The sequence below is a fragment of the Anopheles funestus genome, chromosome X, assembly GCF_943734845.2.
Source record: "Anopheles funestus chromosome X, idAnoFuneDA-416_04, whole genome shotgun sequence".
NCBI classification, from domain to species: Eukaryota; Metazoa; Arthropoda; class Insecta; order Diptera; family Culicidae; genus Anopheles; species Anopheles funestus.
The window spans coordinates 16,813,035-16,835,472 of NC_064597.1; the positions used below are offsets into that span (position 1 = coordinate 16,813,035).

General features: G+C 38.4%; 4 protein-coding genes across 8 annotated transcripts; 2 read left to right on the forward strand and 2 right to left on the reverse strand.

Annotated features, from left to right (window-relative positions):
• The first annotated feature begins 270 nt into the window (after positions 1-270).
• LOC125767224 (MICOS complex subunit Mic10-like) lies at positions 271-955 on the forward strand. The gene is made up of 2 exons (XM_049433617.1): positions 271-528; positions 649-955. Exons 1-2 carry the CDS (start codon positions 453-455, stop codon positions 783-785), a joined length of 213 nt encoding a protein of 70 aa, XP_049289574.1. The 5' UTR covers positions 271-452; the 3' UTR covers positions 786-955.
• Positions 956-1,565: 610 nt separating this feature from the next.
• LOC125765678 (dnaJ homolog subfamily C member 16-like) lies at positions 1,566-7,464 on the reverse strand. Of its 2 annotated transcripts, XM_049431193.1 has the most exons (7): positions 6,805-7,464; positions 6,458-6,639; positions 4,995-6,360; positions 4,698-4,929; positions 4,073-4,247; positions 3,804-4,008; positions 1,566-3,476 (listed from the first exon to the last, which is right to left on the reverse strand). In XM_049431193.1, exons 2-7 carry the CDS (start codon positions 6,625-6,627, stop codon positions 3,243-3,245), a joined length of 2,382 nt encoding a protein of 793 aa, XP_049287150.1. In that variant the 5' UTR covers positions 6,628-6,639; positions 6,805-7,464; the 3' UTR covers positions 1,566-3,242. The 2 variants fall into 2 exon arrangements, with proteins under 2 accessions (XP_049287150.1, XP_049287077.1); XM_049431120.1 differs by having other exon boundaries at positions 6,458-7,464.
• Positions 7,465-7,581: 117 nt separating this feature from the next.
• Positions 7,582-10,415, forward strand: LOC125766340 (surfeit locus protein 4 homolog). Of its 2 annotated transcripts, XM_049432234.1 has the most exons (4): positions 7,583-7,777; positions 7,874-7,980; positions 8,044-8,123; positions 9,003-10,415. In XM_049432234.1, exons 3-4 carry the CDS (start codon positions 8,073-8,075, stop codon positions 9,762-9,764), a joined length of 813 nt encoding a protein of 270 aa, XP_049288191.1. In that variant the 5' UTR covers positions 7,583-7,777; positions 7,874-7,980; positions 8,044-8,072; the 3' UTR covers positions 9,765-10,415. The 2 variants fall into 2 exon arrangements, with proteins under 2 accessions (XP_049288285.1, XP_049288191.1); XM_049432328.1 differs by lacking the exon at positions 7,874-7,980 and having other exon boundaries at positions 7,582-7,777.
• A 1,836-nt stretch (positions 10,416-12,251) lies between these two features.
• LOC125765311 (histone-lysine N-methyltransferase Suv4-20-like) lies at positions 12,252-20,818 on the reverse strand. Of its 3 annotated transcripts, none has more exons than XM_049430423.1 (3): positions 20,210-20,806; positions 16,364-17,044; positions 12,252-16,084 (listed from the first exon to the last, which is right to left on the reverse strand). In XM_049430423.1, the coding sequence occupies exons 2-3, from the start codon at positions 16,685-16,687 to the stop codon at positions 13,670-13,672; spliced, it is 2,739 nt and encodes a 912-aa protein (XP_049286380.1). In that variant the 5' UTR covers positions 16,688-17,044; positions 20,210-20,806; the 3' UTR covers positions 12,252-13,669. The 3 variants fall into 3 exon arrangements, with proteins under 3 accessions (XP_049286380.1, XP_049286307.1, XP_049286475.1); XM_049430350.1 differs by having other exon boundaries at positions 16,364-17,053; positions 20,210-20,804; XM_049430518.1 differs by lacking the exon at positions 16,364-17,044 and having other exon boundaries at positions 20,210-20,818.
• Positions 20,819-22,438: the final 1,620 nt, after the last annotated feature.

Sequence of the window (22,438 nt, forward strand, 5' to 3'; positions counted from 1 at the left end):
TATGATAGTTTCGTAAATGTTGACAAGGTTATTACAGGCTGGTGTACACGTAGTAATGAACTGAGCGATTTGAACGTTGGAGTCGAGTCTATGATAATATTGCGGCAACGTTTTTTCAATTGCACTAATCTGAGAAGGTCTATGAATATTATAAATGCAACAATGAACACGACACGTATAATGTCAACATGACCCGCTTTTGCCAACAATCATTTCTGTCAAAGAGTGTTGGGTATATTGATTTGGTTAGTTGGGTTGATCCAGTGGGTATACACCGGACTAATATCTGTCATTTTATTTTTCATTGTTGTTCCAAGGGCTGCCAAAATCCTTGCGTATGAGACCTGTATCCACAGGTCTTGACTACGACGCTTTTTCAATCTTCTTTGAGGTTTAAATCCCTTCTGAACACAGACAATTTCGATTCCTGGAGTTCATAGTTGCTGTTCAAAATGGTTCATACACTTGCAGAAGATCAATATGGAAAGAAAGTCGACCATTGTCTTTCGGACACCCTCCTCAAATTTGGTAAGCAAAACAATGTTTTGGAATATAGAAAATGTTTAATATGGCATTACATAACTATTAAACAGATGTGGAGGATGTACTTCTTGTTTACGGCATAACAAATTTGTTTTTGTTTTTCAGGTGGTGGATTGGTTTTGGGTAGTGTCTTTTCCATAATATTCTTCAAACGCCGCACCTGGCCGATCATTATAGGATCGGGTTTCGGCATTGGTGTGGCATATAACAACTGTGAACGTTCCTTGAATGCAAGCAAATAACTATTTATGCATTAAATAACACGACATGGTGCCCTAGAACTCGCCGACTATAAACGATGGAAGCCGTTCTTTATTACAATGATGCAATTATGTATCCGAAAATGAGATTCTATGAGGTACTGTTAATGCTAAACACATTCAATTAATAATCATTCATCAAAAATAATTTAGCTCTCTTCGTGTAGATTAAAGTTTACTGCACTGCAGTACAATCTCTGACATCCGAATTTGATTAACACCATGAATCAATCATTATTTTTACAGATATTTTATACGTATGCAATTTTAATCCCCACAGAATAGAAAAAACTTCAATGGATTTACGGCCAAGGTAAAACATTGTTCGTAAAAAACCTACTTTATTTAAAAGTAGGCTTTTACTTGTAATGATCGTTTAGCGAGTACAATAAACAATTTCCCGTTGCTTTCATAACACATATTAGTTTTAAGAATATATCATTGCATTCCGGATACATACAGCGTAATGTTGAAACTACAGAATAAGGGAAGCGTTGTAGCATCTAGATGTGTTGAATTAAAATATAAAACTTACGGTGAATTAGTTTATTTTGTGTAAACTTTGTTTTAAATACGTGTACCGATGTTTTATATATTAGGCAATGATATTTTAATACGGTATTAAATCGATATAATTGTTTACGCTTTTGTTAACATACATGAAATTGTTGGAAATTTAGAAAAACTTAAAATTTGTTCAACAATATCAGATTTTAGTTTATAATTGTTTTAATAATTTGCATTACGCTAAAAAAACTTCAGTTGTTAGTTTTAATCACCATTTGATCAACATTTTGATTTGCATTGGTCTTTTATTGAGTTTTGAAAAATTACAAATGACTACTAGTTTTCGAACTATGTACGGATCGATGTCATTAATCTATATTACTATGGATCTTTATGTGTCTCACGCTTAAGGATTGTTTACATTAAAAACATAAATGTAGTACATTTAAGGTACAGTACTAATATAGCATTCAAGTAATAAAAGTAATGCACGCTTTAAAAATCGATGTAATGAAGTTCACAAACCAAAATAGATTACATACTTGAATGCTATCTTCCAACGCAGTTGCAGGTAAGTTCAAAATTGTTGGCCGGCATGTGATCTTCTTTAATATCTTTTTTTCCAATGAACCTAGTAATGTCTTATGGTTTTTACCTTAATATCTTGATGTTGGCTTTGGCTCATATGCTTTACATAGCATTTTATTACTTCATAATCTCTAACTTATGAGTTACTACTATGTAACTCATTTCTACAAGGAAATGGTTCGTCAGTGAGTTGTTAGTTTCGATAGTAGGCAGATACCTTTTTCTTTACAGCGGTATCTTTTAAAAAATAGCACAAAATATTGACTAGATCAGTATGTAATGACTCAAAGTTAAGTTTAGCGCTAATATTTGTATAACGATAATTAGCTTAAATGCCTCAACAGTTTAAATGAAAAAAAGGAAAACTTTGCTCATAATATATGAAATATTTGTTACTCGAGTAAACCTGAAAAACTTGATCTGATCGCTCTTCAGTTGTCGAATAAATTTTTCGCCTTTTACTAAACAAAATCGGAAAAACTATGCATTTCCAATCTTATTCTTAAAGACATTTTACCTTATGAAATCAAAATAACTTTTGAGACGGTAAATCGTGAAGCAATAAATAAGTAAATAAATAATGTTTTACAAAAAAGCATGATCTGAATAATATTCGATCCTACAGCTTATAATGTATTAGGCCGAACGATAAGCTTAATACCTTGAAATCTTTATACAAAGAAAATAGATCAATAATGAAAAACAACAAACGATGCATTAAATGATGAATATCGCCTTTTAACATTACGATTTGATGTCTTCCCTGATAAATACGGAGAGTTACAGCGTACAAAGCTGTTACACAATGAGCAATGAGATCTAACTATTCGAGTAGGAACAAATCCAAAAGTCGAAAGTAGTCTGGTTCTAAGATTTACATACATAACGATTTCCAAACTCTAACAGGCAACTCAATTGGATTAATCCACATGCTCTTTCGCTTAGATAGATTTGATCGTTTGTTAGTCAGAGCGAGAAAGCATGCTTATTTGTATAATAGGCAACATCTGTTATAGTTTGGTAAACGCTATCATAGACTAGTACCGATGATTGTACCGATGATGATGATAAGACACGACAAAACACTATTAGAGAAAAATTGTAACAACATTACTAGTACTGTATTGGATGGCTTAGCGAATCCCATCGGGACCATATCTCCGTACGCAGGACTGGTTGTTCTGCAACGGGTAAAATAAATTCAAGGAAAGCAAGTACTGGTAGGCTAAGACCTACCGGAACATAAGAAATAAACTAAATGAATGTAAAGAGAGAAAAAAATATCGAGAAAACAAAGCTGCGATACTAAAGAAAACATAGCTTGTGAGATATTTTCCATTGCTCTCATTTCGAAGTAAAATCTGGCCAATAGTTGATGTAATATCGATGCGTAGTTCCTTCAAACAAGCGATCAAGCCAGTTTGGTAAACCATCAAGAAGGTTTTCTTCAAGAAGAATTTTTGGTTCGTATATGTCCGACATGGAAGTTTCTGAATCAGAGCTATCCATACCGAGGAATGCTCCAGCTTCGGGATCAGTTGGCATGGAACTGAGATGTCGAGTTATTTTTATCATGCGCTAGAAATAGAGTAATTCATTTCATCCAAAAATTAGCTAATTTCAAAACATGTACATGTAGAATATAACAAATTAACATTACAGTACTGGTTGAATACAAAATTATTCAAACATTTGGTGAATAACAAATGGATGAATACAATTAAATTATAATTAGCCTTTCAGTAAAAAAATAACTTCATTAAATCCATCAAAGAATACTTCATTTAAATATGACAGTATCTGAGTTTCTTCACGTAATTACATTTTCATAGCCTTGAAAATATTTTAACAAAACAAAAGTTTTGTTCGATGTTTCCCGATAACAATTGTTAGTATTAAATTTACCTTTGCTCCACGATTCGATTCAGGGTGCTTAGCATGATACATGCAGAAATATTTCCGATGTCCATTTAAAGCTATGACCGTACCAACACAGTTTCGAGGATTAATTTTCATCTCACGTGATTCTGACAGTGACAAACGCAACAACTCTGCGTACCATCCGATACCTTTTTCAATTAGCATGTGAGCAAACATTAATGTTTTGTTCCTGCAGAATACAAAAAAATAGAGTAAAGCTAATAACAAAAAAAGGAAAATTATGAGAATCATACTTCCGATAGGGCCACACTGCTTTATGAAATGAAGGAATCAATTTCGATCTCGATTGCAAATCAGTGAGTAATACTATTGTACGACAGCCAGGCTTAAGAAGACGAACCAGCCCGTTATATTTTTCAGCTCGTAATTCATGTAATCGGAGCTCCGGCACATATCCTAACGTTTTTCCTAAAAATAAAATAGAAATTAGCAAACGGATAACTTTCCTAGGCCAGGCTGTATTCTAGCCAATACACGATGCTACGCTTTTATTGAATATAAACTGCTAAGCTCAGTTCAAATAAAAATAATATTCAAGATTAACAAAGCAGCTAGCACTAACACAAGGCTCCAACAATACATGCGATCTGAGCTTAAATTTCTACTGGACTATGCCCTCCTATGCCCGGATTATTCGACGACTGGCTCACAAATCACAGTCCGTCGTTAGGCATGGTAGTCGAAGAGAACCAAATATGTTAGTGTTAGACGTAAAACAAATATTACAGATGATTTGCATATGCAATATATGTTCCTTTCTTGCCATTTTAATAATGTGCAACATAACTTAATAGCAAATGAAATTTCAACTAACAGACAATACGATAAACATTAGCAATTGTTCATACAATCACCTACCATTAGAATTGTCCACCTGTTTGCTTTTTTTTAGCTGAATGTCTTCTTCCTCTAAATGTAATAAATAGGACATTAAATAGCCAATGATAAGAATAAAAGCCACTGTTCCGATAACAGATATCGCTGGAAGAATGTGTTCCTGTCCTAAATTGTCCACCATATATTCTAATGCCAGCAATATACGATTTAACATTCGCATCACTGCATTTTCGGCATGCTCATCTAACAGAGCCTATGGAAATAGAAATATAAAATTGGTATAACTGAAATGCTCTCAGATATAATGTTTTTAATTACCTTCACTTCGGTTTCATAGCTAAGTGCTTCTGAAGAGCGTAGCAATCGATGAATTACAGTATCCATTTTCTGTTTCGTATAATTAAAATATTGCTCTTGTGTATCATTTTCTAGTGTTTTATCTGTTTGTAGAACAATTTCCTGGACCCACTCGTAGCGAATTTGTTTGGTATCTCGACGCCAGAAGATGACAATTTGCAAAAGCGTTTCTTTAGATTGATTGTGCTTAGAAAGTGCACAGATAAAATCGTTTTGTTTTTCTTGGTATATGTAAGCAAATCGAACTCTTTCTCGACTAAAAAGTGATTCGTGTGCTATTTTACGCATAACTGTGCGTGCTCCATCATGCAAACTGGTATTTTCCGTGACTAGTACCACACACAATCTCTTCCGTGGTCGATTCCATTCTGCAGGACAAACGCTATCGAGCATGTCTTGAGATGATAGACGTGGAAGTATAAGATATTTGTTATGCGATATAATGTTGTGCAACGTGGTAGTTGGTATATCCGACATGGTGACTGTAGCGATCGGTTGAGGTGGATATTCATTGAATATGAGCAACGTGTCAAGGTTGGAATGAGCTTTAAACTTTGCTTGTATATTTGCTGTTTCCCTCGAGTTTAGTTGCACGAAACCAAATGCAACACGTTCGCGAAAGTAATATGCAATTATTAAATACCGCAATCGAGGTTGAACTCTCGGTTCAAGAATGAGAGCACGAACACGATTATCTGCCCATCCTCCCAAAAATGTATCAAGTGTATTGTCTGTGATTGGCATCAACAGTTTGTATGGTAGCTTCTGACGTATAAAATCCACAACATGTTGTGCGTTAAAAACACTGTCTTTGTAGACGTAATTATGGCCATCTAACACCATAATCACACATGGTAGTGAGTGTACCCCGACTTTCCGTACAAGTTGTTCTTCGTGACCGACATTTACAGTTGCAAAAACCACTCCATATGGCTCGAGTGTGTCAATTAATTTTTTAAAAGAATTTGCCGCTTTCATACATGCAAAGCACCAATCAGCGTAAAACATCAATATTTGCGGTATGATCCGACTTTTCGGCAAAATATTCGTTTCATAATACTTTGTAGTGATGGAAAGGCGATGATACAAGCCTATATCTTGATCGTGAAAGTTGAAATTGTGTGCACCGTAAAAATGCTCGAATGGATCCTGAAACCGGCCATAATTGCTATAATCTGGACGATTTCGTTCCAGCACTGCATCTTCATTTGTTATTCCGTACTGATCGTAAGCAAGCCTACGGTCCGTATCTGATAATAATTCGTAGGCTTGTTTAATTTCCACAAACTTGGTTTCCGCTTCAGGATGTTTAGATTTGTCGGGATGCCTATAGAAAGAGTAAATAAATGGAGCAAATAAAATATCAACTTCTTATTATTATTATTATTTTACAAAAGAATCGATTTTTCAATGATGTTACTCACCATTCCTTGGCCAATTGTTTGTATGCACGGCGTATATCCTGCACAGATGCTCGTTTATGTACACCAAGGATTGTGTAAGGATCGTTTGCAGCGCTTAGACTTAAGCCAATTGTACCAAAAATTAAAGCAAAACCAATCCAACAAATGACGGTTTTTTGTCGACGGCACATCGTTGCTTTATTCTAAACAATCTTACAAATGAACTGTGAATGTTGTATGATGTTATGTTTATTGTCACGGTACTGAACCAGAATTGACTTGTTTTAATAAAAATAACACACTCATTACGAATAGAAACAACTAAAATTCCGCTGATTTTTTTCTACAGACAATTTACGATAGCATACCTATGCACACAATTTTGACAATAGAATAGAATGGAAGAAAAACAATAGAAGGATATGCTCAATTCCGTCAATGAGATTCTACGTTCGATTTGAAGTTGACAGGTCCAAAATATATCAGGCCGCGGCTACACACAACCGAAAAATAAATGAAACGAAAATTTTATGTTTCCGTTTTCGGTAAAACCCGAATAGGATAACGGCCAAAAGTTTGTTTCTAATGAATTTTAATTCATTTTGATGTATAAAATAGCATTACAGCGTCTGCAATTCATGATCTCTTGTGGTGGTGGTGAGGTTGCGTATTTTGTTCCAACTAGCGATGAGAATAACAACTCTTTTCAGTCAGTTAACTCAGAGTGAAAGAGTCGTAATACGGAGCCAACTCCTTTAACGGCTCATTTCGGAGGCACGAAAACTTACACAATCGTATAAATAATAACTTATTTATTTTACTCATTCTTCAGTATACATACATACATGTCGTCGCGATGACTCGAGTGCAAAATAAGCAAATGAGTGAGTAGAAACGAAACCTTGGATGCACACGATTTGAATAATAAATCAGAGTCGTAATTGTCGATTTGAGGTAGCTATTTGAGGTTGCTATTTGAGTTGAAATATTTGACAGCTATCTAAGCATTTTAATGATGTATGTTGTTTGGGTTCTCTGTAGTTTTGTACGAGAGTGTAATTGCGGCCTTAGTTCACAGCTGTTTACGTCAAACGTCAGGCATCTGTCACGAACTGCAAGAACTGCAATAATTACACATCAACACTCTTTCGGCCACACATCCCTATCCAGATTACTGATTTATTTTCTAAAGCTCGTGCAACAGAAACATTGCAAAAGATTTCTTGAAACCACACTTTAGTTTCATTTGAATCTTTTGGTTTGTATACAAAAAAGGTTTCCATGTAACGTACAGCCGATCTACGACTTGGTTTACATTGATTATTCTTCGCACTTTACCTGGTAAGTAATACCCGCACTTGAAACACTGGTTTTTCCATATTCCCTTATGTTGCCACCGCATTTCAATATTTTATCTATTCTTCCCTTTAAAACAAGTCACAAAAAACCTTATGCTGATCAATTTCAACACAATCGCGTCTTTCCATAAGGAGGTGTTGACTTCAAACCCCTAGACTGTACATCGTGTTCTTTCAACCACAAAAGTAATTGTTAACATTCCTGAACTATGAATGATATCTAATGCTAATATATCTGTTCCATTGAAGGCATCCTTGTTGTTAAACGACCATCAACTATGAACATACCCAATCAATATCTAGAAAAGACAGAAGAAGTTGCCGATCAGGTAAGCTATAAATAATATTATAAGGATTGTCAAACATAACATATTTTGACTACGTCATCATTACATTTCTGTTAGCTATCAATTATTGCTTGTAATCGTTCAGTCTGGTTTCGAATATGAGTTTGTAGTCCCTCTTGGCCTGCTTTTCAGCCGGTTGGAAAAAATGTTAGTGTGATAATGTTTGAAACAAATATTTATTCCTAAACCGGCTTGTGTTGATTCGTATATCACCGATCGTACTATGTGTCTGCCTCGGACATTGGACAAAATTATTTTGCAGTTATAGCGTCAAATATCCACAGCAACGAAAATACTGTTTAACGTACACATCATATAGTGGTATTAAAATATTATTTCGTCGGAAATTTGTCCACGGAATCTTATTTCGTTCCCTGCATTAGTTGTCTTAATGACCTTTAAGCGCATCACGGCCATTTCTGGCTTACTTTTACCACGTAGCTGGATTGTCAGTCGTAGGTCTGGATGGGATTTGATACCCCGTGCTGCGAAACATTTTGTAGAAAAGTTTTGAATAATAGCACTTCAACAAAATGTATTAAATTGTAGGATCGAGGTAATAAATACATAGAATACGCAAGATCCTTAATGCGTATATTAATCTGATAAATTCAACAGACTTAAAGAAAGCAACAAATATTTAGCCCGGTATTTAAAGTCAGAATTCAATTTTAATATCATATACAAAATCAACTGAAATTCATGTTTAATTATGGGAAAACCATATACATGTTGTATCCGGATGTGGATGTATATATATAAATCTATTTTAAAATTTGATAAAATACATTGAACATTATTTGAAGATTTGTCAATGGTCGAAAAATGTTTACTAATTAATTTTTTTTTTACATTTTACAGGTAATAAGAAAGGGAAAATATGTCTTACCACATGTCGCCCGATTATGTCTGATAGCAACGTTTCTTGAGGATGGTATCCGAATGTGGGTGCAATGGAATGAGCAACGTGAATATATGGATATGAACTGGGGATGTGGCAAATTTTTGGCCACGACCTTCGTTCTCATCAACTTAATAGGACAGATCGGAGGTTGTGTGATGGTACTCGGACGACTGAAAGTGAGCATCGCCTGCTGGGTTTTGTTTGGCATAGTTGTTCTGCAAACGATCGCGTATTCTGTCTTGTGGGATATACAGTTCCTGTTGCGTAATCTCGCCCTAATCGGCGCACTATTACTCGTTCTTGCGGAATCACGCGGTGAAGCCCGATCACTTTTTGCAGGCGTTCCATCGCTTGGAGAGAACAAACCGAAGAACTTCATGCAGCTGGCGGGTCGTGTACTTCTTGCATTCATGTTCATCACACTGATCCGCTTCGAACTAAGTTTCTTGCAAATCCTTCAGGATATCGTAGGATCCATATTAATGGTATTAGTCACGATCGGCTATAAGACTAAGCTCTCATCTCTTATTTTAGTAGCGCTGCTAACAGTTCTAAATCTTTATCATAATGCATGGTGGACCATACCAGCATACAAGCCTCTCCGTGATTTTCTTAAGTACGATTTCTTCCAGACGCTCTCTGTCATTGGTGGCTTATTAATGATTGTCTCCCTCGGGCCGGGTGGTGTTTCAATGGACGAACACAAGAAAAAATGGTAAACGGATGCATTATACTAGGAAAGCAATAGTATCAATTTAAATTACAGCTTCCGTAGTTCTGATACCTTTGTTCGTAAAACAGACCTCCGTACAGAACAATAATATTATTTCGGTGTAGACGAAAAGAAACGCAAGGAAACACTAAAATAGAATCGATACCTTTTTTTCTAGATTGTAATCATTCCTGTTATTTTACACCGTATGTCCTGTAAACCATCAAAATAGCAAAGGAAGTACATTCAATATGTAAATGAAAATAGGCCTTTAAATTACATTTACAGTTATTAAATTCTCTAAACGTCGGTAAAGGCATATCTTCAAACAATAGTAATTTTCAGTTTCTGAGTTATACATTACTTTTATATCCATCTTCTATTATTCTCTTCCCAATTGCATCGCTAGAAAATTTGCAACTTAAGCAGTGCAACAACAGGGGTTTCTAGGCAGTCAAAAAAAAATTCAAAATTCACATATGTGACGTATTTTCCTAAGCACAAAACGAAGGAATGTAAAACCAACACTCATTTTTTATGACGCATAAAACTTTTCTAGAACGGAAATTTCGTTATTCTTATACTGTGTAGTATGCAAACTAAGAATGTGATTGTTTACTTGATTCCGAAAAATAAAGGGAAATTTATGAAATACTAACAGTAACATGTAATGTAATTTTTAATTTAGTTGGTCCTAAATACAACAGTACACTTTCGATGAGTACCAATGGAACCCATGGATTATAGGGCTTGGATAATATGTTTTATATATTCTAACTTCTAAAAGGGTTCTAAAGGAACGCATCTCGCTTTAGGTGTGGGAAATTGTTTTAACCAAGCCGGGGTACTAAACAGTAAGGATTAATTAACTTTTATAAATATGTAATGTATGCTAAACAACATCTTGCATTGCGTTTATAATTAAAAATAGTACAACTGGCCTAATATGTGATCAGTAATATGATGGTCAGTAATCTATTTACGAGCTTTCGTTGATTTTATGGAAATATACCGTGCAGGGCTAATATTTTTAGCAAAACAATGCAGACTGATGGAAAATAAATATTCATAACACAATTCTTTGTAAGACAGCAAAATTTTACGCGTACATAACAATTACAGAAGAACATTAAATTACACAAAAAATTTGATTTTTTTCCTTATGTATATTGTAGTTGTAATTTATTAACAAAACATTGTGGAAGTTTACATTACGCATATTCCATCCTAATGAAGGTTGTAACCTATAGATTAAACTCGTGAATTAAATTCAAACAATGATTTATATGGATTGTTATAAACTAACCGATTCTAACACATTTTAGGTAAGACCGCCATAGGCAAAACAGATACAATAAAATAGTATCAGTGTGTACAGAAGTAGCAAAATTCTATTAAAAATAAACGAATATAGCAATGATTGCAATGATTTCCAAATTATTACATTAGTGAAGGCTGATGATGCAAAGAACAAATTAGACCACGCTGTCGTTTAAGCAGACCATTGATGTGGCATTTAAACATTCCCTTCACAGCTGACAGTACAAGCTGCAGCCTTTCCGTTTGTTCAACTGACTTCCCGTATATCTGTATAGATTCTGTAAATTCTTTAATTTCCTTCTCTAAATGGACGCTTCACTTGAAAGGTTCACAAACCTCCTTTTGATGGCACTTGTTGTTTAATGGGTTTTTAACGATGACTATTAAGTCTCGAAGAGTGATGTATTGTTGAACAATTCACAGCTCGTCTATACTCCTCCGCGAAATACTGCTTAATGAATCTGTTTGAGATTAATTCCCAATGCCAGAAGTAGGGAAGGTATCTGCAGATCTAGTGTCAAATTGCATCTGTAACGTAAATATCAATTTGCAAGTTATTAAGATCCTTTTAATATTCTTACTTTAAAAGATATCAATTTTGCTTTCATTTTTAATGCCACAAATTTACATTGCCAGATTGTCCTATTCGTGAATGGACTGCTGTATTGAACGCTCTGTACTAGATCAGATGTTCCGATCGGATAGATCCGGTGGAAATTGCTGCTCAAATCGTCCTCCACGTTTAACTCTTTCTCGCCTTCCTTACGTTGCTTTAACAAGACTCTGTATAGCTGTTCGTGAGATGTTTCTGTATACGTCGTTTGTTCGGTTCCATCCTATCGATTGTAGTGATTGATGATCTTCACAGATGGTAACCGTTATGTAACGCGGCTGCACCAGCTGATCGTTGACTTGGCAATGTGAGAGTTGAACATCTGTTTTAGTCGTCGGTGAACATAAAACCCACAAAATTCCATGTTTTGAAACTTTTGAAAGAAAAATACCCAAAAGGCAATGATGAATTAAATTCACCAAATTAAGCGATTTATACATAATGAGAAAGAGATAGAGTATAAAAGAAAGGAAAGCAAAGAAAAATCCATAACATTTTCTAATTGCAGCAATACATTAAATTAAAACTATTGCTACAAGAAACGAATGAAAACGTTAGACATGAAGTAAGCGACCTTCGGCAAGCTGGTCTCGCATAACTTTCGTTTATTTTACCGTCTTAAACATTAACTCTTTTCTTTTGCATATTCGTTAAATTTCGCATTGAAGTATGGTGTACATCACCATATTCATTTATTCTTCCTTTTTTTATAATCCTTCATCTTTACAAATATTCTTCAGTCTGCAATGTTTTCGTTTATACCAGGTTCACTATATATAATAATTTTCTCAAAACTCATAGTTATCTATCGTGTATATCTCATGTTGCAATGAACTAAACCCTAAGGCTACTTTCCTGCGGCGCGCTTGTGATTTCTTTACAAAAAGGGGACTTTAAAATCTATTAACGGTTTATTCACTGCCTCCCGGACACGGTTTTATATACTTTTATTTCGTCACATACGTAAATTCCAAGTACGTAAATTCTAATAATCGCATTATTCGCATTATGACAATATTGATAAAAATAATATTAATAATATTAATTCCTTTCATAATCTTCCTGCAATAGAAACGCTAAGTATAATGTGTTATTCGAAACGCTGCGCAGATCACAGTAATATGTTTTCATACATTTTGTTGTTTTGTTTTATTCGTATTTCATTTCTTGCCGTTCCATATTGCTAATTCATTTTATAGATCTTCGCACTTCTTTTCATTATCACTAGTTCAGTTCTACTGTTACGGGTGCACTACATTATAATGGTGCTAGAGAACCAAACAAGAGTTTCAGAGCTGTCAATGGCCCAAACTGCCTTCAATTGCCGCGAATGCTCGTTTATTTCGGAAGACTGCTAAAAGGTACGAAGAGAATTTTCTGTTGCAGAAAACCTTTCAAACGATAGCAGCAGCGAATGACATCGCGCATGGTACGTTCCAACACCAACTCGGAATCCCTTCTATCAATTAACAGTAAGCAGTGCAAGAGTGGCATTTACTAGCAACATTAAACATACGCTCACACCTCTTAAAAACACCATAATTTACCTATTGTTTAGCTGTTCCTAATCACTTTTCTATACGTGTATGCCTACGGTTGCTTGGTGTATTGCGTATGTTTGTCAAAAAGAAATAAAATAAAACAATGAGAGCCACAGAGAGGATACAAATTGAAATGTTGGCACGTTTCTTCCGGAAATGATGGAATGTGTAACAGATGGTTATTTCCGTTTCCGTTACAAAACTTGTGATTTACAACGCAATTTTGCACAAGCTACCTGTTCTCAGCATACCCCACCGAATATTAGATGCTCCATTAAATGCTTACATTGATCGAGATTCCAGTTAATCACTGCAAAAGTGTTGTCCCGAAATGTGTAACTTATGCTGGACGATAGCATACCGTTTATAGTGGACGGAATGAAACTATTAATTGTAGAACCTTATCTGTTAGCTCTATTACACTGTTAATCTATTTGCTTAGGCGTTCTCATTGCTACTGTGTTTCGCACCAGACGAGCAAGAGGACGCTGAAACCGGCGACATTGGCGAAGATGGTGAAGCAGACGAAGTGGATGACGATCCGGATGAGGCGGTCGAGGCAACCGATGATGGCGTTGACGGTGAGCAGGAGCGCTGTTGAGGGATCGCTAAACCGTCGTTTTCATCCCCGGTTTCACGATTTGGCAGATGGATTGGTCCTCCTTTCGGTTCCCCTGCAGCAACGAAAGGATGCAGTGTGCGTTGGTGAGGTGTTAGTGGTAAATTCCCATTTAATGATGTCGGTGGCAGAGCACATTGCATCTGGTGTGCATCTAGTGGTGATAGCGCTAGATGGTGCGAAGGTGCAGTAGGATGAAGCAGATGATGGTGATAAACTGGTCGCGGGCCCGGTTCCGGCCACATCGGCTCCCCAGTGAAATCCTCCAAGTGAAGTTCGGTATCAATCTGGCGGTCGTTAGCACTAAACAGCTTTCCGCTGGAGGCCGTAGGTAGTCGCAACTTTCGGAAGCGCGTCCAGAAATTACCACTGCCATTACGTGCTGAACCGAGCTGATCGGCACGCGAACTACGTTGCTGGTGATATGTATGCGTGGAGGCGAACGAGCGCATGGCTAGTTCACGTTCCGACAGATTATGATCCGACAGAAAGCAACAAGATGTGAGCGTTTGTGAAGACACAGACGAATGAGGTACACGTGTCATTGGATCATAGTTAGCATCGGACGTAGGACAGCGGTATGTCAGCAAGCTGGTATCCGGTGGCGGAGGCGGATCGGGAGCATTTGTCACTGCAGCATTTGTCGAACCTCTAGCGGGACCTTCAAATCCTTCCGGTCTCGCTTCGACCGTCTGATCTTTCGGCCCACGGCAACAGGTTGCTCTGTTTCCGATGCCAAACATGGTGGCGGGTGAACCAGCTGATCCAATATGCAAACTAAACAAACTATGCTTTGCCCGTTGCGGATGCTGCTGTCCACTGGCAACCAAATTCCCCTCTTTGCCTGTTGTCGGCTGCTGCTGGTAGTTGGTAATGCTTCGGTACAAAATGCTGCTAGAGTAGCTTGTACCGCTAGTGCTGCTACTGCTGATGCCACTATCCACATCACCGTACGACTTGCCGTAAGAAACGGTAGGCGAGTGACGTTCGGAACCCACCCCTAGAGTCGGTGGCGTAGGTGATGCCGACGATGTTGAGGTTGGTGCGGGAAAGAGTCGTTTCGAACCTGTTCGCAAACCTCCAATCGAGGCTGCATTCGTTCCACCGCTGCCAGCAATTTCACCATCGAATCCAACCGACGGAAGGCAGAACGTCTTCTGGCCCATTTGTTTACAGTCACGTTTTTCAGCTTCCGTATATTGATGGTAGCGATGTGACTGATCTTTCTGTTGCGAATACTCATCATCGCACGATGGCATGATTAAACGTTCAACCGAAAGGTTAAGCTCACCGATAACACGCTCGTGCTGTACTTGCACACGACGCCACTCAGCCGCCACACTAAGACCCGTCACCGGTGCGGTTGGGGAAACTGCTCCACTTGGTGGCAGTGGTGGTGGAGCTGATGCTAGCGATCCCGCACAAGCAGTTACGGGTGGGTCACGCGTTGCCGATTCTTCGCCAAGTGCACCGAGCCCGGTCTGCGAGCCAATGTCCTCATAAATATTTTCCTTCGTCCCGTAGCAGGTTGTAAAGGAGTGACGTTCTGCACCTAGCAGCGATGTCCCACCACCGAAGCTGGTTCGCTGTAGCGTACCACCGCCTCCCATATCTAGGAATGGTGCCGAGTGTGCAGCTGCCGCAGGTGTCGCAGACGACGAGGACTTACGGAATATGTTGGAAAATAAGGCACGTAACGAACCGGTCGTTGTCGTCGCGATTGACCCCGTCGTTGCATTTGGTAGTGTGTAATTGCTATGGTGATGATGGTGATGGTGGTGGTGGTGTAGTGTAGTGGTGGTAGTATTATTTCCACCACTTCCGCTGCCTTGCGTTGGTCCGTAAGTGTGGTGATATGGATTGCGTGCCGATGACTGTCGGAAGGATTTCTGGAGTAGTGGCAGTGATGGTGGATGTTGAAGCTGACGATGTGCATATACAGGCACGCAGTAAGACGATCCGGATGACGATAACGTAGACATCGGTGTGTGTAGCTGATGCTCGGCTGCGTTATCACCGCCGGAACGTTGCAACAACATCGGTTCGCAATAGGCGTATGAATACTCCACACTTCCGCCCCCTAAAATATTTGGATGACAGGCGAGTAGTTGCTGCTGCTGTTCCTGCTGATGATGGTGCAACAGTGCGTCACCTAGTGGAATATTCATATCGCCTCCTTCCCGTGCTAACTGAGTTACGTTTGCTGAACACAACTTACTGGCGAAATGTTGTTCCTACAAAACAGATAAATTCCATGAGTTGTCACTTTCAACAGGGTAGGTTTTAAGCAATATAGTTTCAGTGCAAGTATGGAGCATATACGTATTAAAAATAACTTAATAACTGAATTAATAATTATTAGTCACACCCGCTACTCTTGACATATTCTGATCTAATATATTCAACATAAACAATAGTGGGCAGTTCTAGGAGCTGAAGGAAAATTTCACTACTTTATTGTTAATGCTTGCTAACTATAATTAATATGCTCGCAAATTATGCATTACAGGTACCTGTGCATGTGATCCTTCAATACGACGCTGGTCGTCATTCTTCTGCGGCTGATGCTCCTTATAAACTTCAATGGAATCTGGATCATCTTCTGGATAGGATCCGCGCCCAGGTGCTGAAGCAGTATGAAACATCAAATCGTCTTTTCGACAGCAAACCAATCCGGTCTTGGCCGTATTTCCGCCCACGCAAGACTGATACAAGTTCTCGTTTGTAGCCGGACCCGGAGTACTATTGCTGATGGGCAGTCCAACCGAACTGTGAAGATACTTCTGTATTGTTGGCGGCACACGATCCGAACGCTCTTTTTTCCGATGTCTTTGCATGTTTACCGATTCCAATAATTGGTACTAAAAACAACGGAATTTGGTTTTGCTACTGATGCTGGTTTCGAGTGTTATTGCTACTTGTTACTGCTGCTGTACTTTAGACTGGTGCTCTTGTTTTGACAAATTGGCTAACGATATTGTTGTCTAGGTAGCTTGACGACGATGGTTGCAACAATATCGACTTTTTGTTTTTATTTCCAATCCTTTTCGCTGTTCCTAGTGCTAAGAGGCCATATGACCTCCCAATGGTGTGCAATAACATTATCATTCATTTCATTTACCGTCGCGTTGATGCATATCTTCATGGTTGCCGGTTTACTTCCCGTCATGTAGTGTTGGGCTTTTAGTTTCAGTCTATATTTCCTTTAATTTGGCGATGAACGCACAGGATATAGTTTGATTACCGATGGCCGAGAATAATGATCGTGGGAACAGTTGTTCATGTCGACAACATAAAACAAATGGAACAAAACGAAGACAAAGAAGAACATTAGTAAAGGGTTAAATAAACCCCAAGGAATATGAAGGCAACCACACTCGTAAACCCGCGTATATTTTGGATGCGTGAATACTAATTGCAAGCGGTACATAAGCAAGGAAAATACACCATCGCTAAAGAGTAAAGCACAAAACAAACCAGGCAATATTAAAAGCCAATTATTACAAAGCCAAAACGCACGCAAAAACAAAAGGGGTTAGTCCAAATTGCAAAGGGCTGTGGCTCCCCTCCGGCAGGACACAGTACTGTTGTCGCGATGCCATCATTTGCCAATATAGTCGTACAACGATGCTCTTCAATCACTTCTTGTGCTCCTGCATCGTTTTCCTGGGTTTCTTCCTTTTTTGTTTTTGAACCCCTTATACTTAGGCAGGAAGGATTGGGTTGCTTTGGCGGTACTTTTGACAAGGCTTCAGGAGACGAAATTAGTCGTTGGGTTCATTATTGCATCCGCTTCCCCGCACCACCTTACCTTAGACCACACACACACGCACAGTTATTCGTGTGTGCATGCGATGGTGTTGTGTTTTTGTGTGTGTGCATATTCTGTTCTATAGCTATCTTTACTTGCTCCCTCACAATTTTGTCTTCCTGTGCTGTGCAATATACACTACTACAGATTCCCAAGGAGTAACACAGCAGGGATCTCGTTGCAACAATGCCAAAACACTATGGGTTTTTATGAGACAAAACTATGTTAAACAAAGTACGAATACCAAAATGCCGTTCATGAATAACTAGCGGGGGGAAAAGACGTGTGATCTTATTTAATAAATTAATCAATTAAATTGTCGTATTATTAAATAATTACGTGAAATCCAGATTATCAAAAACAGCACTCTCTCATAGCCAATGAGGATACAAATGAGGATTTGTACTGTATATTTTACATTTTTAATTGTTAAATGACACCCAGCCTGATATACGCTGATGATAATAGCATGTGGCGGCAGCTTCTTTGATAAAAAAAAAACACACACACACACACACACACACACATTTTCCATCGTGCATCCAAGGATCGTTAACATATATTTACACTCGGCAAAATGTTGGTGATCGTGTCATATTGGTTTGATTAACTTCATCTAGCAGTTTTAGCGAAAGCGCGAAACCCTTTTATATGAAAATACTCCATGGACAATTATTTTATTTTTCCTCTCGTGCGAATATTACGATGAAAGGGACTTGTGCTTTACTTCAACTCCTTCTGACAAGAGTTGCATAAAACGGTCGGACAAAATCTTAGGGTTGCAAAACTTCAACCGTAAGGGGGACCGACCGAGCGTTAAAACAAAAGGAGAGAAGAGAAAAAACAAGAAGAGGGAATGCAAAAAACCAATTCCATCCCGAACGATGCCAAACGAAAAAAAACTCAGATATAAAAAGAGATGCAACGACACAAAAAGGAAAGAAGAAAAAAAAAATATAATAATTCCATGATGTGCGCACATTTGAGCAAACATGCACTTAACGACAATCGAAGGTTAAAAAGGGAAAGGTGTATACATGCAAACGATCCATTGCAACTGCTACGCTGTGTATATGGGGATTTTGCATACTGCACCAACGTGCCCCGTGTCACACACCACCGTCACGTGTCACCCAGTCTAAACCGCCGCCACACATTTCAGGATAGTTTGTCGATTCCACACAAACCCGCCACACATTTGCGATGGGAATTGGAAAAAATTGAGCTTATGACACATGATGCCGCCAGTGAACTTTAGTGTACGTTGCCCGGACCCAAACCACCCCTTTCGCAAATCCGTATGTATGTTTCTGCTCTACACAGCATTCTTTCCCTTGCAGATATGCTCTAAACAGAACGAAAATGTCTCTGCCGCTTGGAGCGAGAATGTGAATTGGAACGTGTGGTGCCTGTGTACAAAGCGTGTATAAGTGTAGGTGCTGCAATGGGCCCAATGCATTGACTTGGTGCCGCGGATTATTTCTTTGTTTGTGTACATGCTTCCGCTGTATGTGCATGTTCGTCAATTTTACTAACTGTGAGCAATGGCAAAAGGAGACACATTCAATTTTTCGTTTTCTATTTGTATCGCATTTTTCTTTCTCCCTTGCAGTGATAATTTAATGTTTTGGGTTCCAATTTTACATCCATAAGCGTTAAGTGTGGGGGTAGGAGGGGAGGAAAAACATTCATTGTCCAACATAATTCATCTGCTGTCAACCACAAACTGGTTACAGCATCCGAATGTTGTTAAGTTAATTTATATTAACAAAGCGTAATAGCGAAAATTTCACTGGTCAGATACATCAGTAAATCAGCAAAAAAAAAACCGTGGCTTATTGGAAGCTATTTGCCAAACACAGCTTTTCCTTTCCACGTTTATTCCCTTCACTGTGTAAGGGTTGGCTGTGAACGACGAGCAACATTTGTGTCCAAGATATGTACGGCTAAAAAGAAGAAAAAAGCCAAAAGACAATGAAATTTCTTAAAACAAGAAATTTGTTTCTGCTCGTTGTGGGAATTGTATTGAAGAATGTAATGAAATTTATTGCATTCTTTTCAGCTTAATATGATCATTAGGAAAATGTTCGAATATTTTTAAAGAACGAAAAACTCTAGCTGGGTGAAAATGCTCTTCATCCACGCACGGTTACACCAGCAGGAACAATAGACAGCTAGAATCGATTCATGTTTCCTCTACTACTTAATAAGGTTATTCGCATATTTTGTAATTTCTTTCTCTCTCACTTGCTCTCTCTTCTTGATCCTCTTCTTTTTTAATGTTTTAAATACAATGTTTATCTTTTGTCACGCTTATTTCACAATTTGGATTCTCAATTTCTTCTTTCTCTCTCTTTCTTTCTATTTCTCTCAAATATCATCCCTTCCCGTCCGACTTGTTTTGCTTTAAATATCTTTTTCACTTAGGTCTTAATATTGTTATGGGTATCTATAATATTTGTATTACGAACTAAGTCTCTATATCATTACAGGAATGTTGTTAGAGGGTAGCACAAACTAGAAAGAGAAAAAAAATATTGAAACTTACCCACTTGTCCTTGAGTTTGATGGTGCATTTTCTTATGTGGTATCTGAAGTTTGATTGTGGCTCTTGGTTTTCACCCACGACAATTTATTGGACATTTCTCATCGAATTGTTACCACACAGCGAAACGTTTTACCGTAAAATACAGATCGTCCCTATCTCACATCGGCGATACTGAATGCTGGAATTCTGTGCCCATACCATTCGGAACACACACACACACACATACACACGCGCACTACGTTTCGTGTCACTGAATATAACGCACACACCACCGGAGAGCACTTTATCTTTATTCACGTTACGCACGCACGGACGCTAGCCGTTGCTTTTTTTCACGAAACTGGTCAACTTTAAATTGTTTGTAAAGCGCTGGTAAAAGGCAGATGCGTTCTGCAATGAAACCGATCGCTTTTGGGGTCGTTTTTGACAGCTTTTTCTATCTTGGCCATTCCCCTTTCAAGTTGCACACCGACTGAGAAGCACGATGCATGCAAACTGAACAGTTGTACGTATGCATCACCGTACCAACGACGGCAACGCGATGCCGTTCACCTATCAGTGTAGTTGTGAGAGCGGACAGAAGTGCCAAAACGCTGCTAGCGACATACTGGATCCACAGTCATCTCGCTATGCCACACCGGTGTTATTTCCTTAGCAGATTTGTATCGATGTGTAGGTGTATGAACTATCCCTTCTCTTTTTTTTCTAAAGTTGTTTACCATTGTGTACCATGTTTTATGTGTGCGTTTTCCACGCTCTCAAAATTAAAAGGGACAAATTAGTGACTGCTCGCCGCGCGGCCTATGTGATAATATGTTTTGAAATCTGTGTATTACATTTTATGGCCACGATCGAACTCGTATTTATATTTTAAAAAAATGGTCGTTTGATAATGTGTATGTTGTAATATTTTTCATTGATAGTTTTGATTTGCGTTTTTCATCGTTTCATCGAACATTTTGTTGATCTTGTCCGAACGGCTGAAGGCCGTACAGCTTATCATACGGAAATATAGTATGTAAGAAGATTTGTAGCATCGTAGGACATTTGTAAAGATGATCTATTGAAATACACAATCGACCTAGAACCTCCAATGAGTTTACACTCATTCCCAACATAATTGCGAAAGTGAAATATCACTAATGACACTTGCATGTTGCAATGAATGTTGCAGCATAATGAACCTAGAACGGATTAGTAATCATAAAGAGTGATGCTATGTCGATGAAGTCACCAAAAGTTATAAACCGAATCTCCTGAAGAACAGTTCTGCGTAGCAAGGATTTGACTACTCCAGGGGTCGGCATGCATTTCATAAAAAATAAAGCTGCAATCCAAATTTTTCATACTAATTTTTAAACATTGTTTTTTGTCCGAGAAAGGACCATGAGCCTTACCAAGTTTTTTAGATCGACCAAGCACAATAAGTTGGGAAGAGACAATTGAACAATTTGATAAAAAAGTGTAGACAGATTTGGCATATTTCGCACCATCCCCAACCCCCCAACCACTGCTCCACTCATCCAATCGTCCCCCTCTCATATCCCCTCCCTCCAATCCTACCCTCCCCACCGGCACCGGTTTGCCACCATGTTATAAAAGGCGCCGGTTTCACACGACAGGACCGAGGATCAAATCCCATCCGGACCGTCCTCCCGTAGCAAAGACTGACTATTCGGCTACGTAGTAAAAAAATAGATCTAGCAAGCCAGAAATGGCCGGCATTGCCTTACAGGTCGCTAAAAACCAAAAAGAGAGAGAGGAAGCGGTCAGTTTTTTTCGAAATTTGGTCCCCGTGGTCGGTCAAAGTGGACCGATGCATTAAAAAATATTCCTAATTTTAGTTTGTCGACAGTGCGACCATCTTTAGCTTTCTGGCCCCAACTACCATGCCGCTTAGTGTCGTTTTTTTTTTAAATTTGTTTAAAACGGCCGTATTGCTTGATGCAATGGCGTCTTTAACGGCAAACTAAGACGGTCGCGGGTGGTCCTGAGCTCGCAAAATTTTGTTCTTGTGTCGGATAATTCCGGATCAATTGACCAATACCAATTGACCGGATCAATAGTCTTATATTCAGCCCATGTGGTGGATTTTGTCGACTTACATTGCCTACCCCTGGACTTAGTTGTGTGGTTAGAAGTAAGCCAAACTGGTCAATCGTGTATGCATGATGATGGGCTGTTGAATCGTTACTACAACAAGAAGAAGAACGTCATGCAACAAAATAT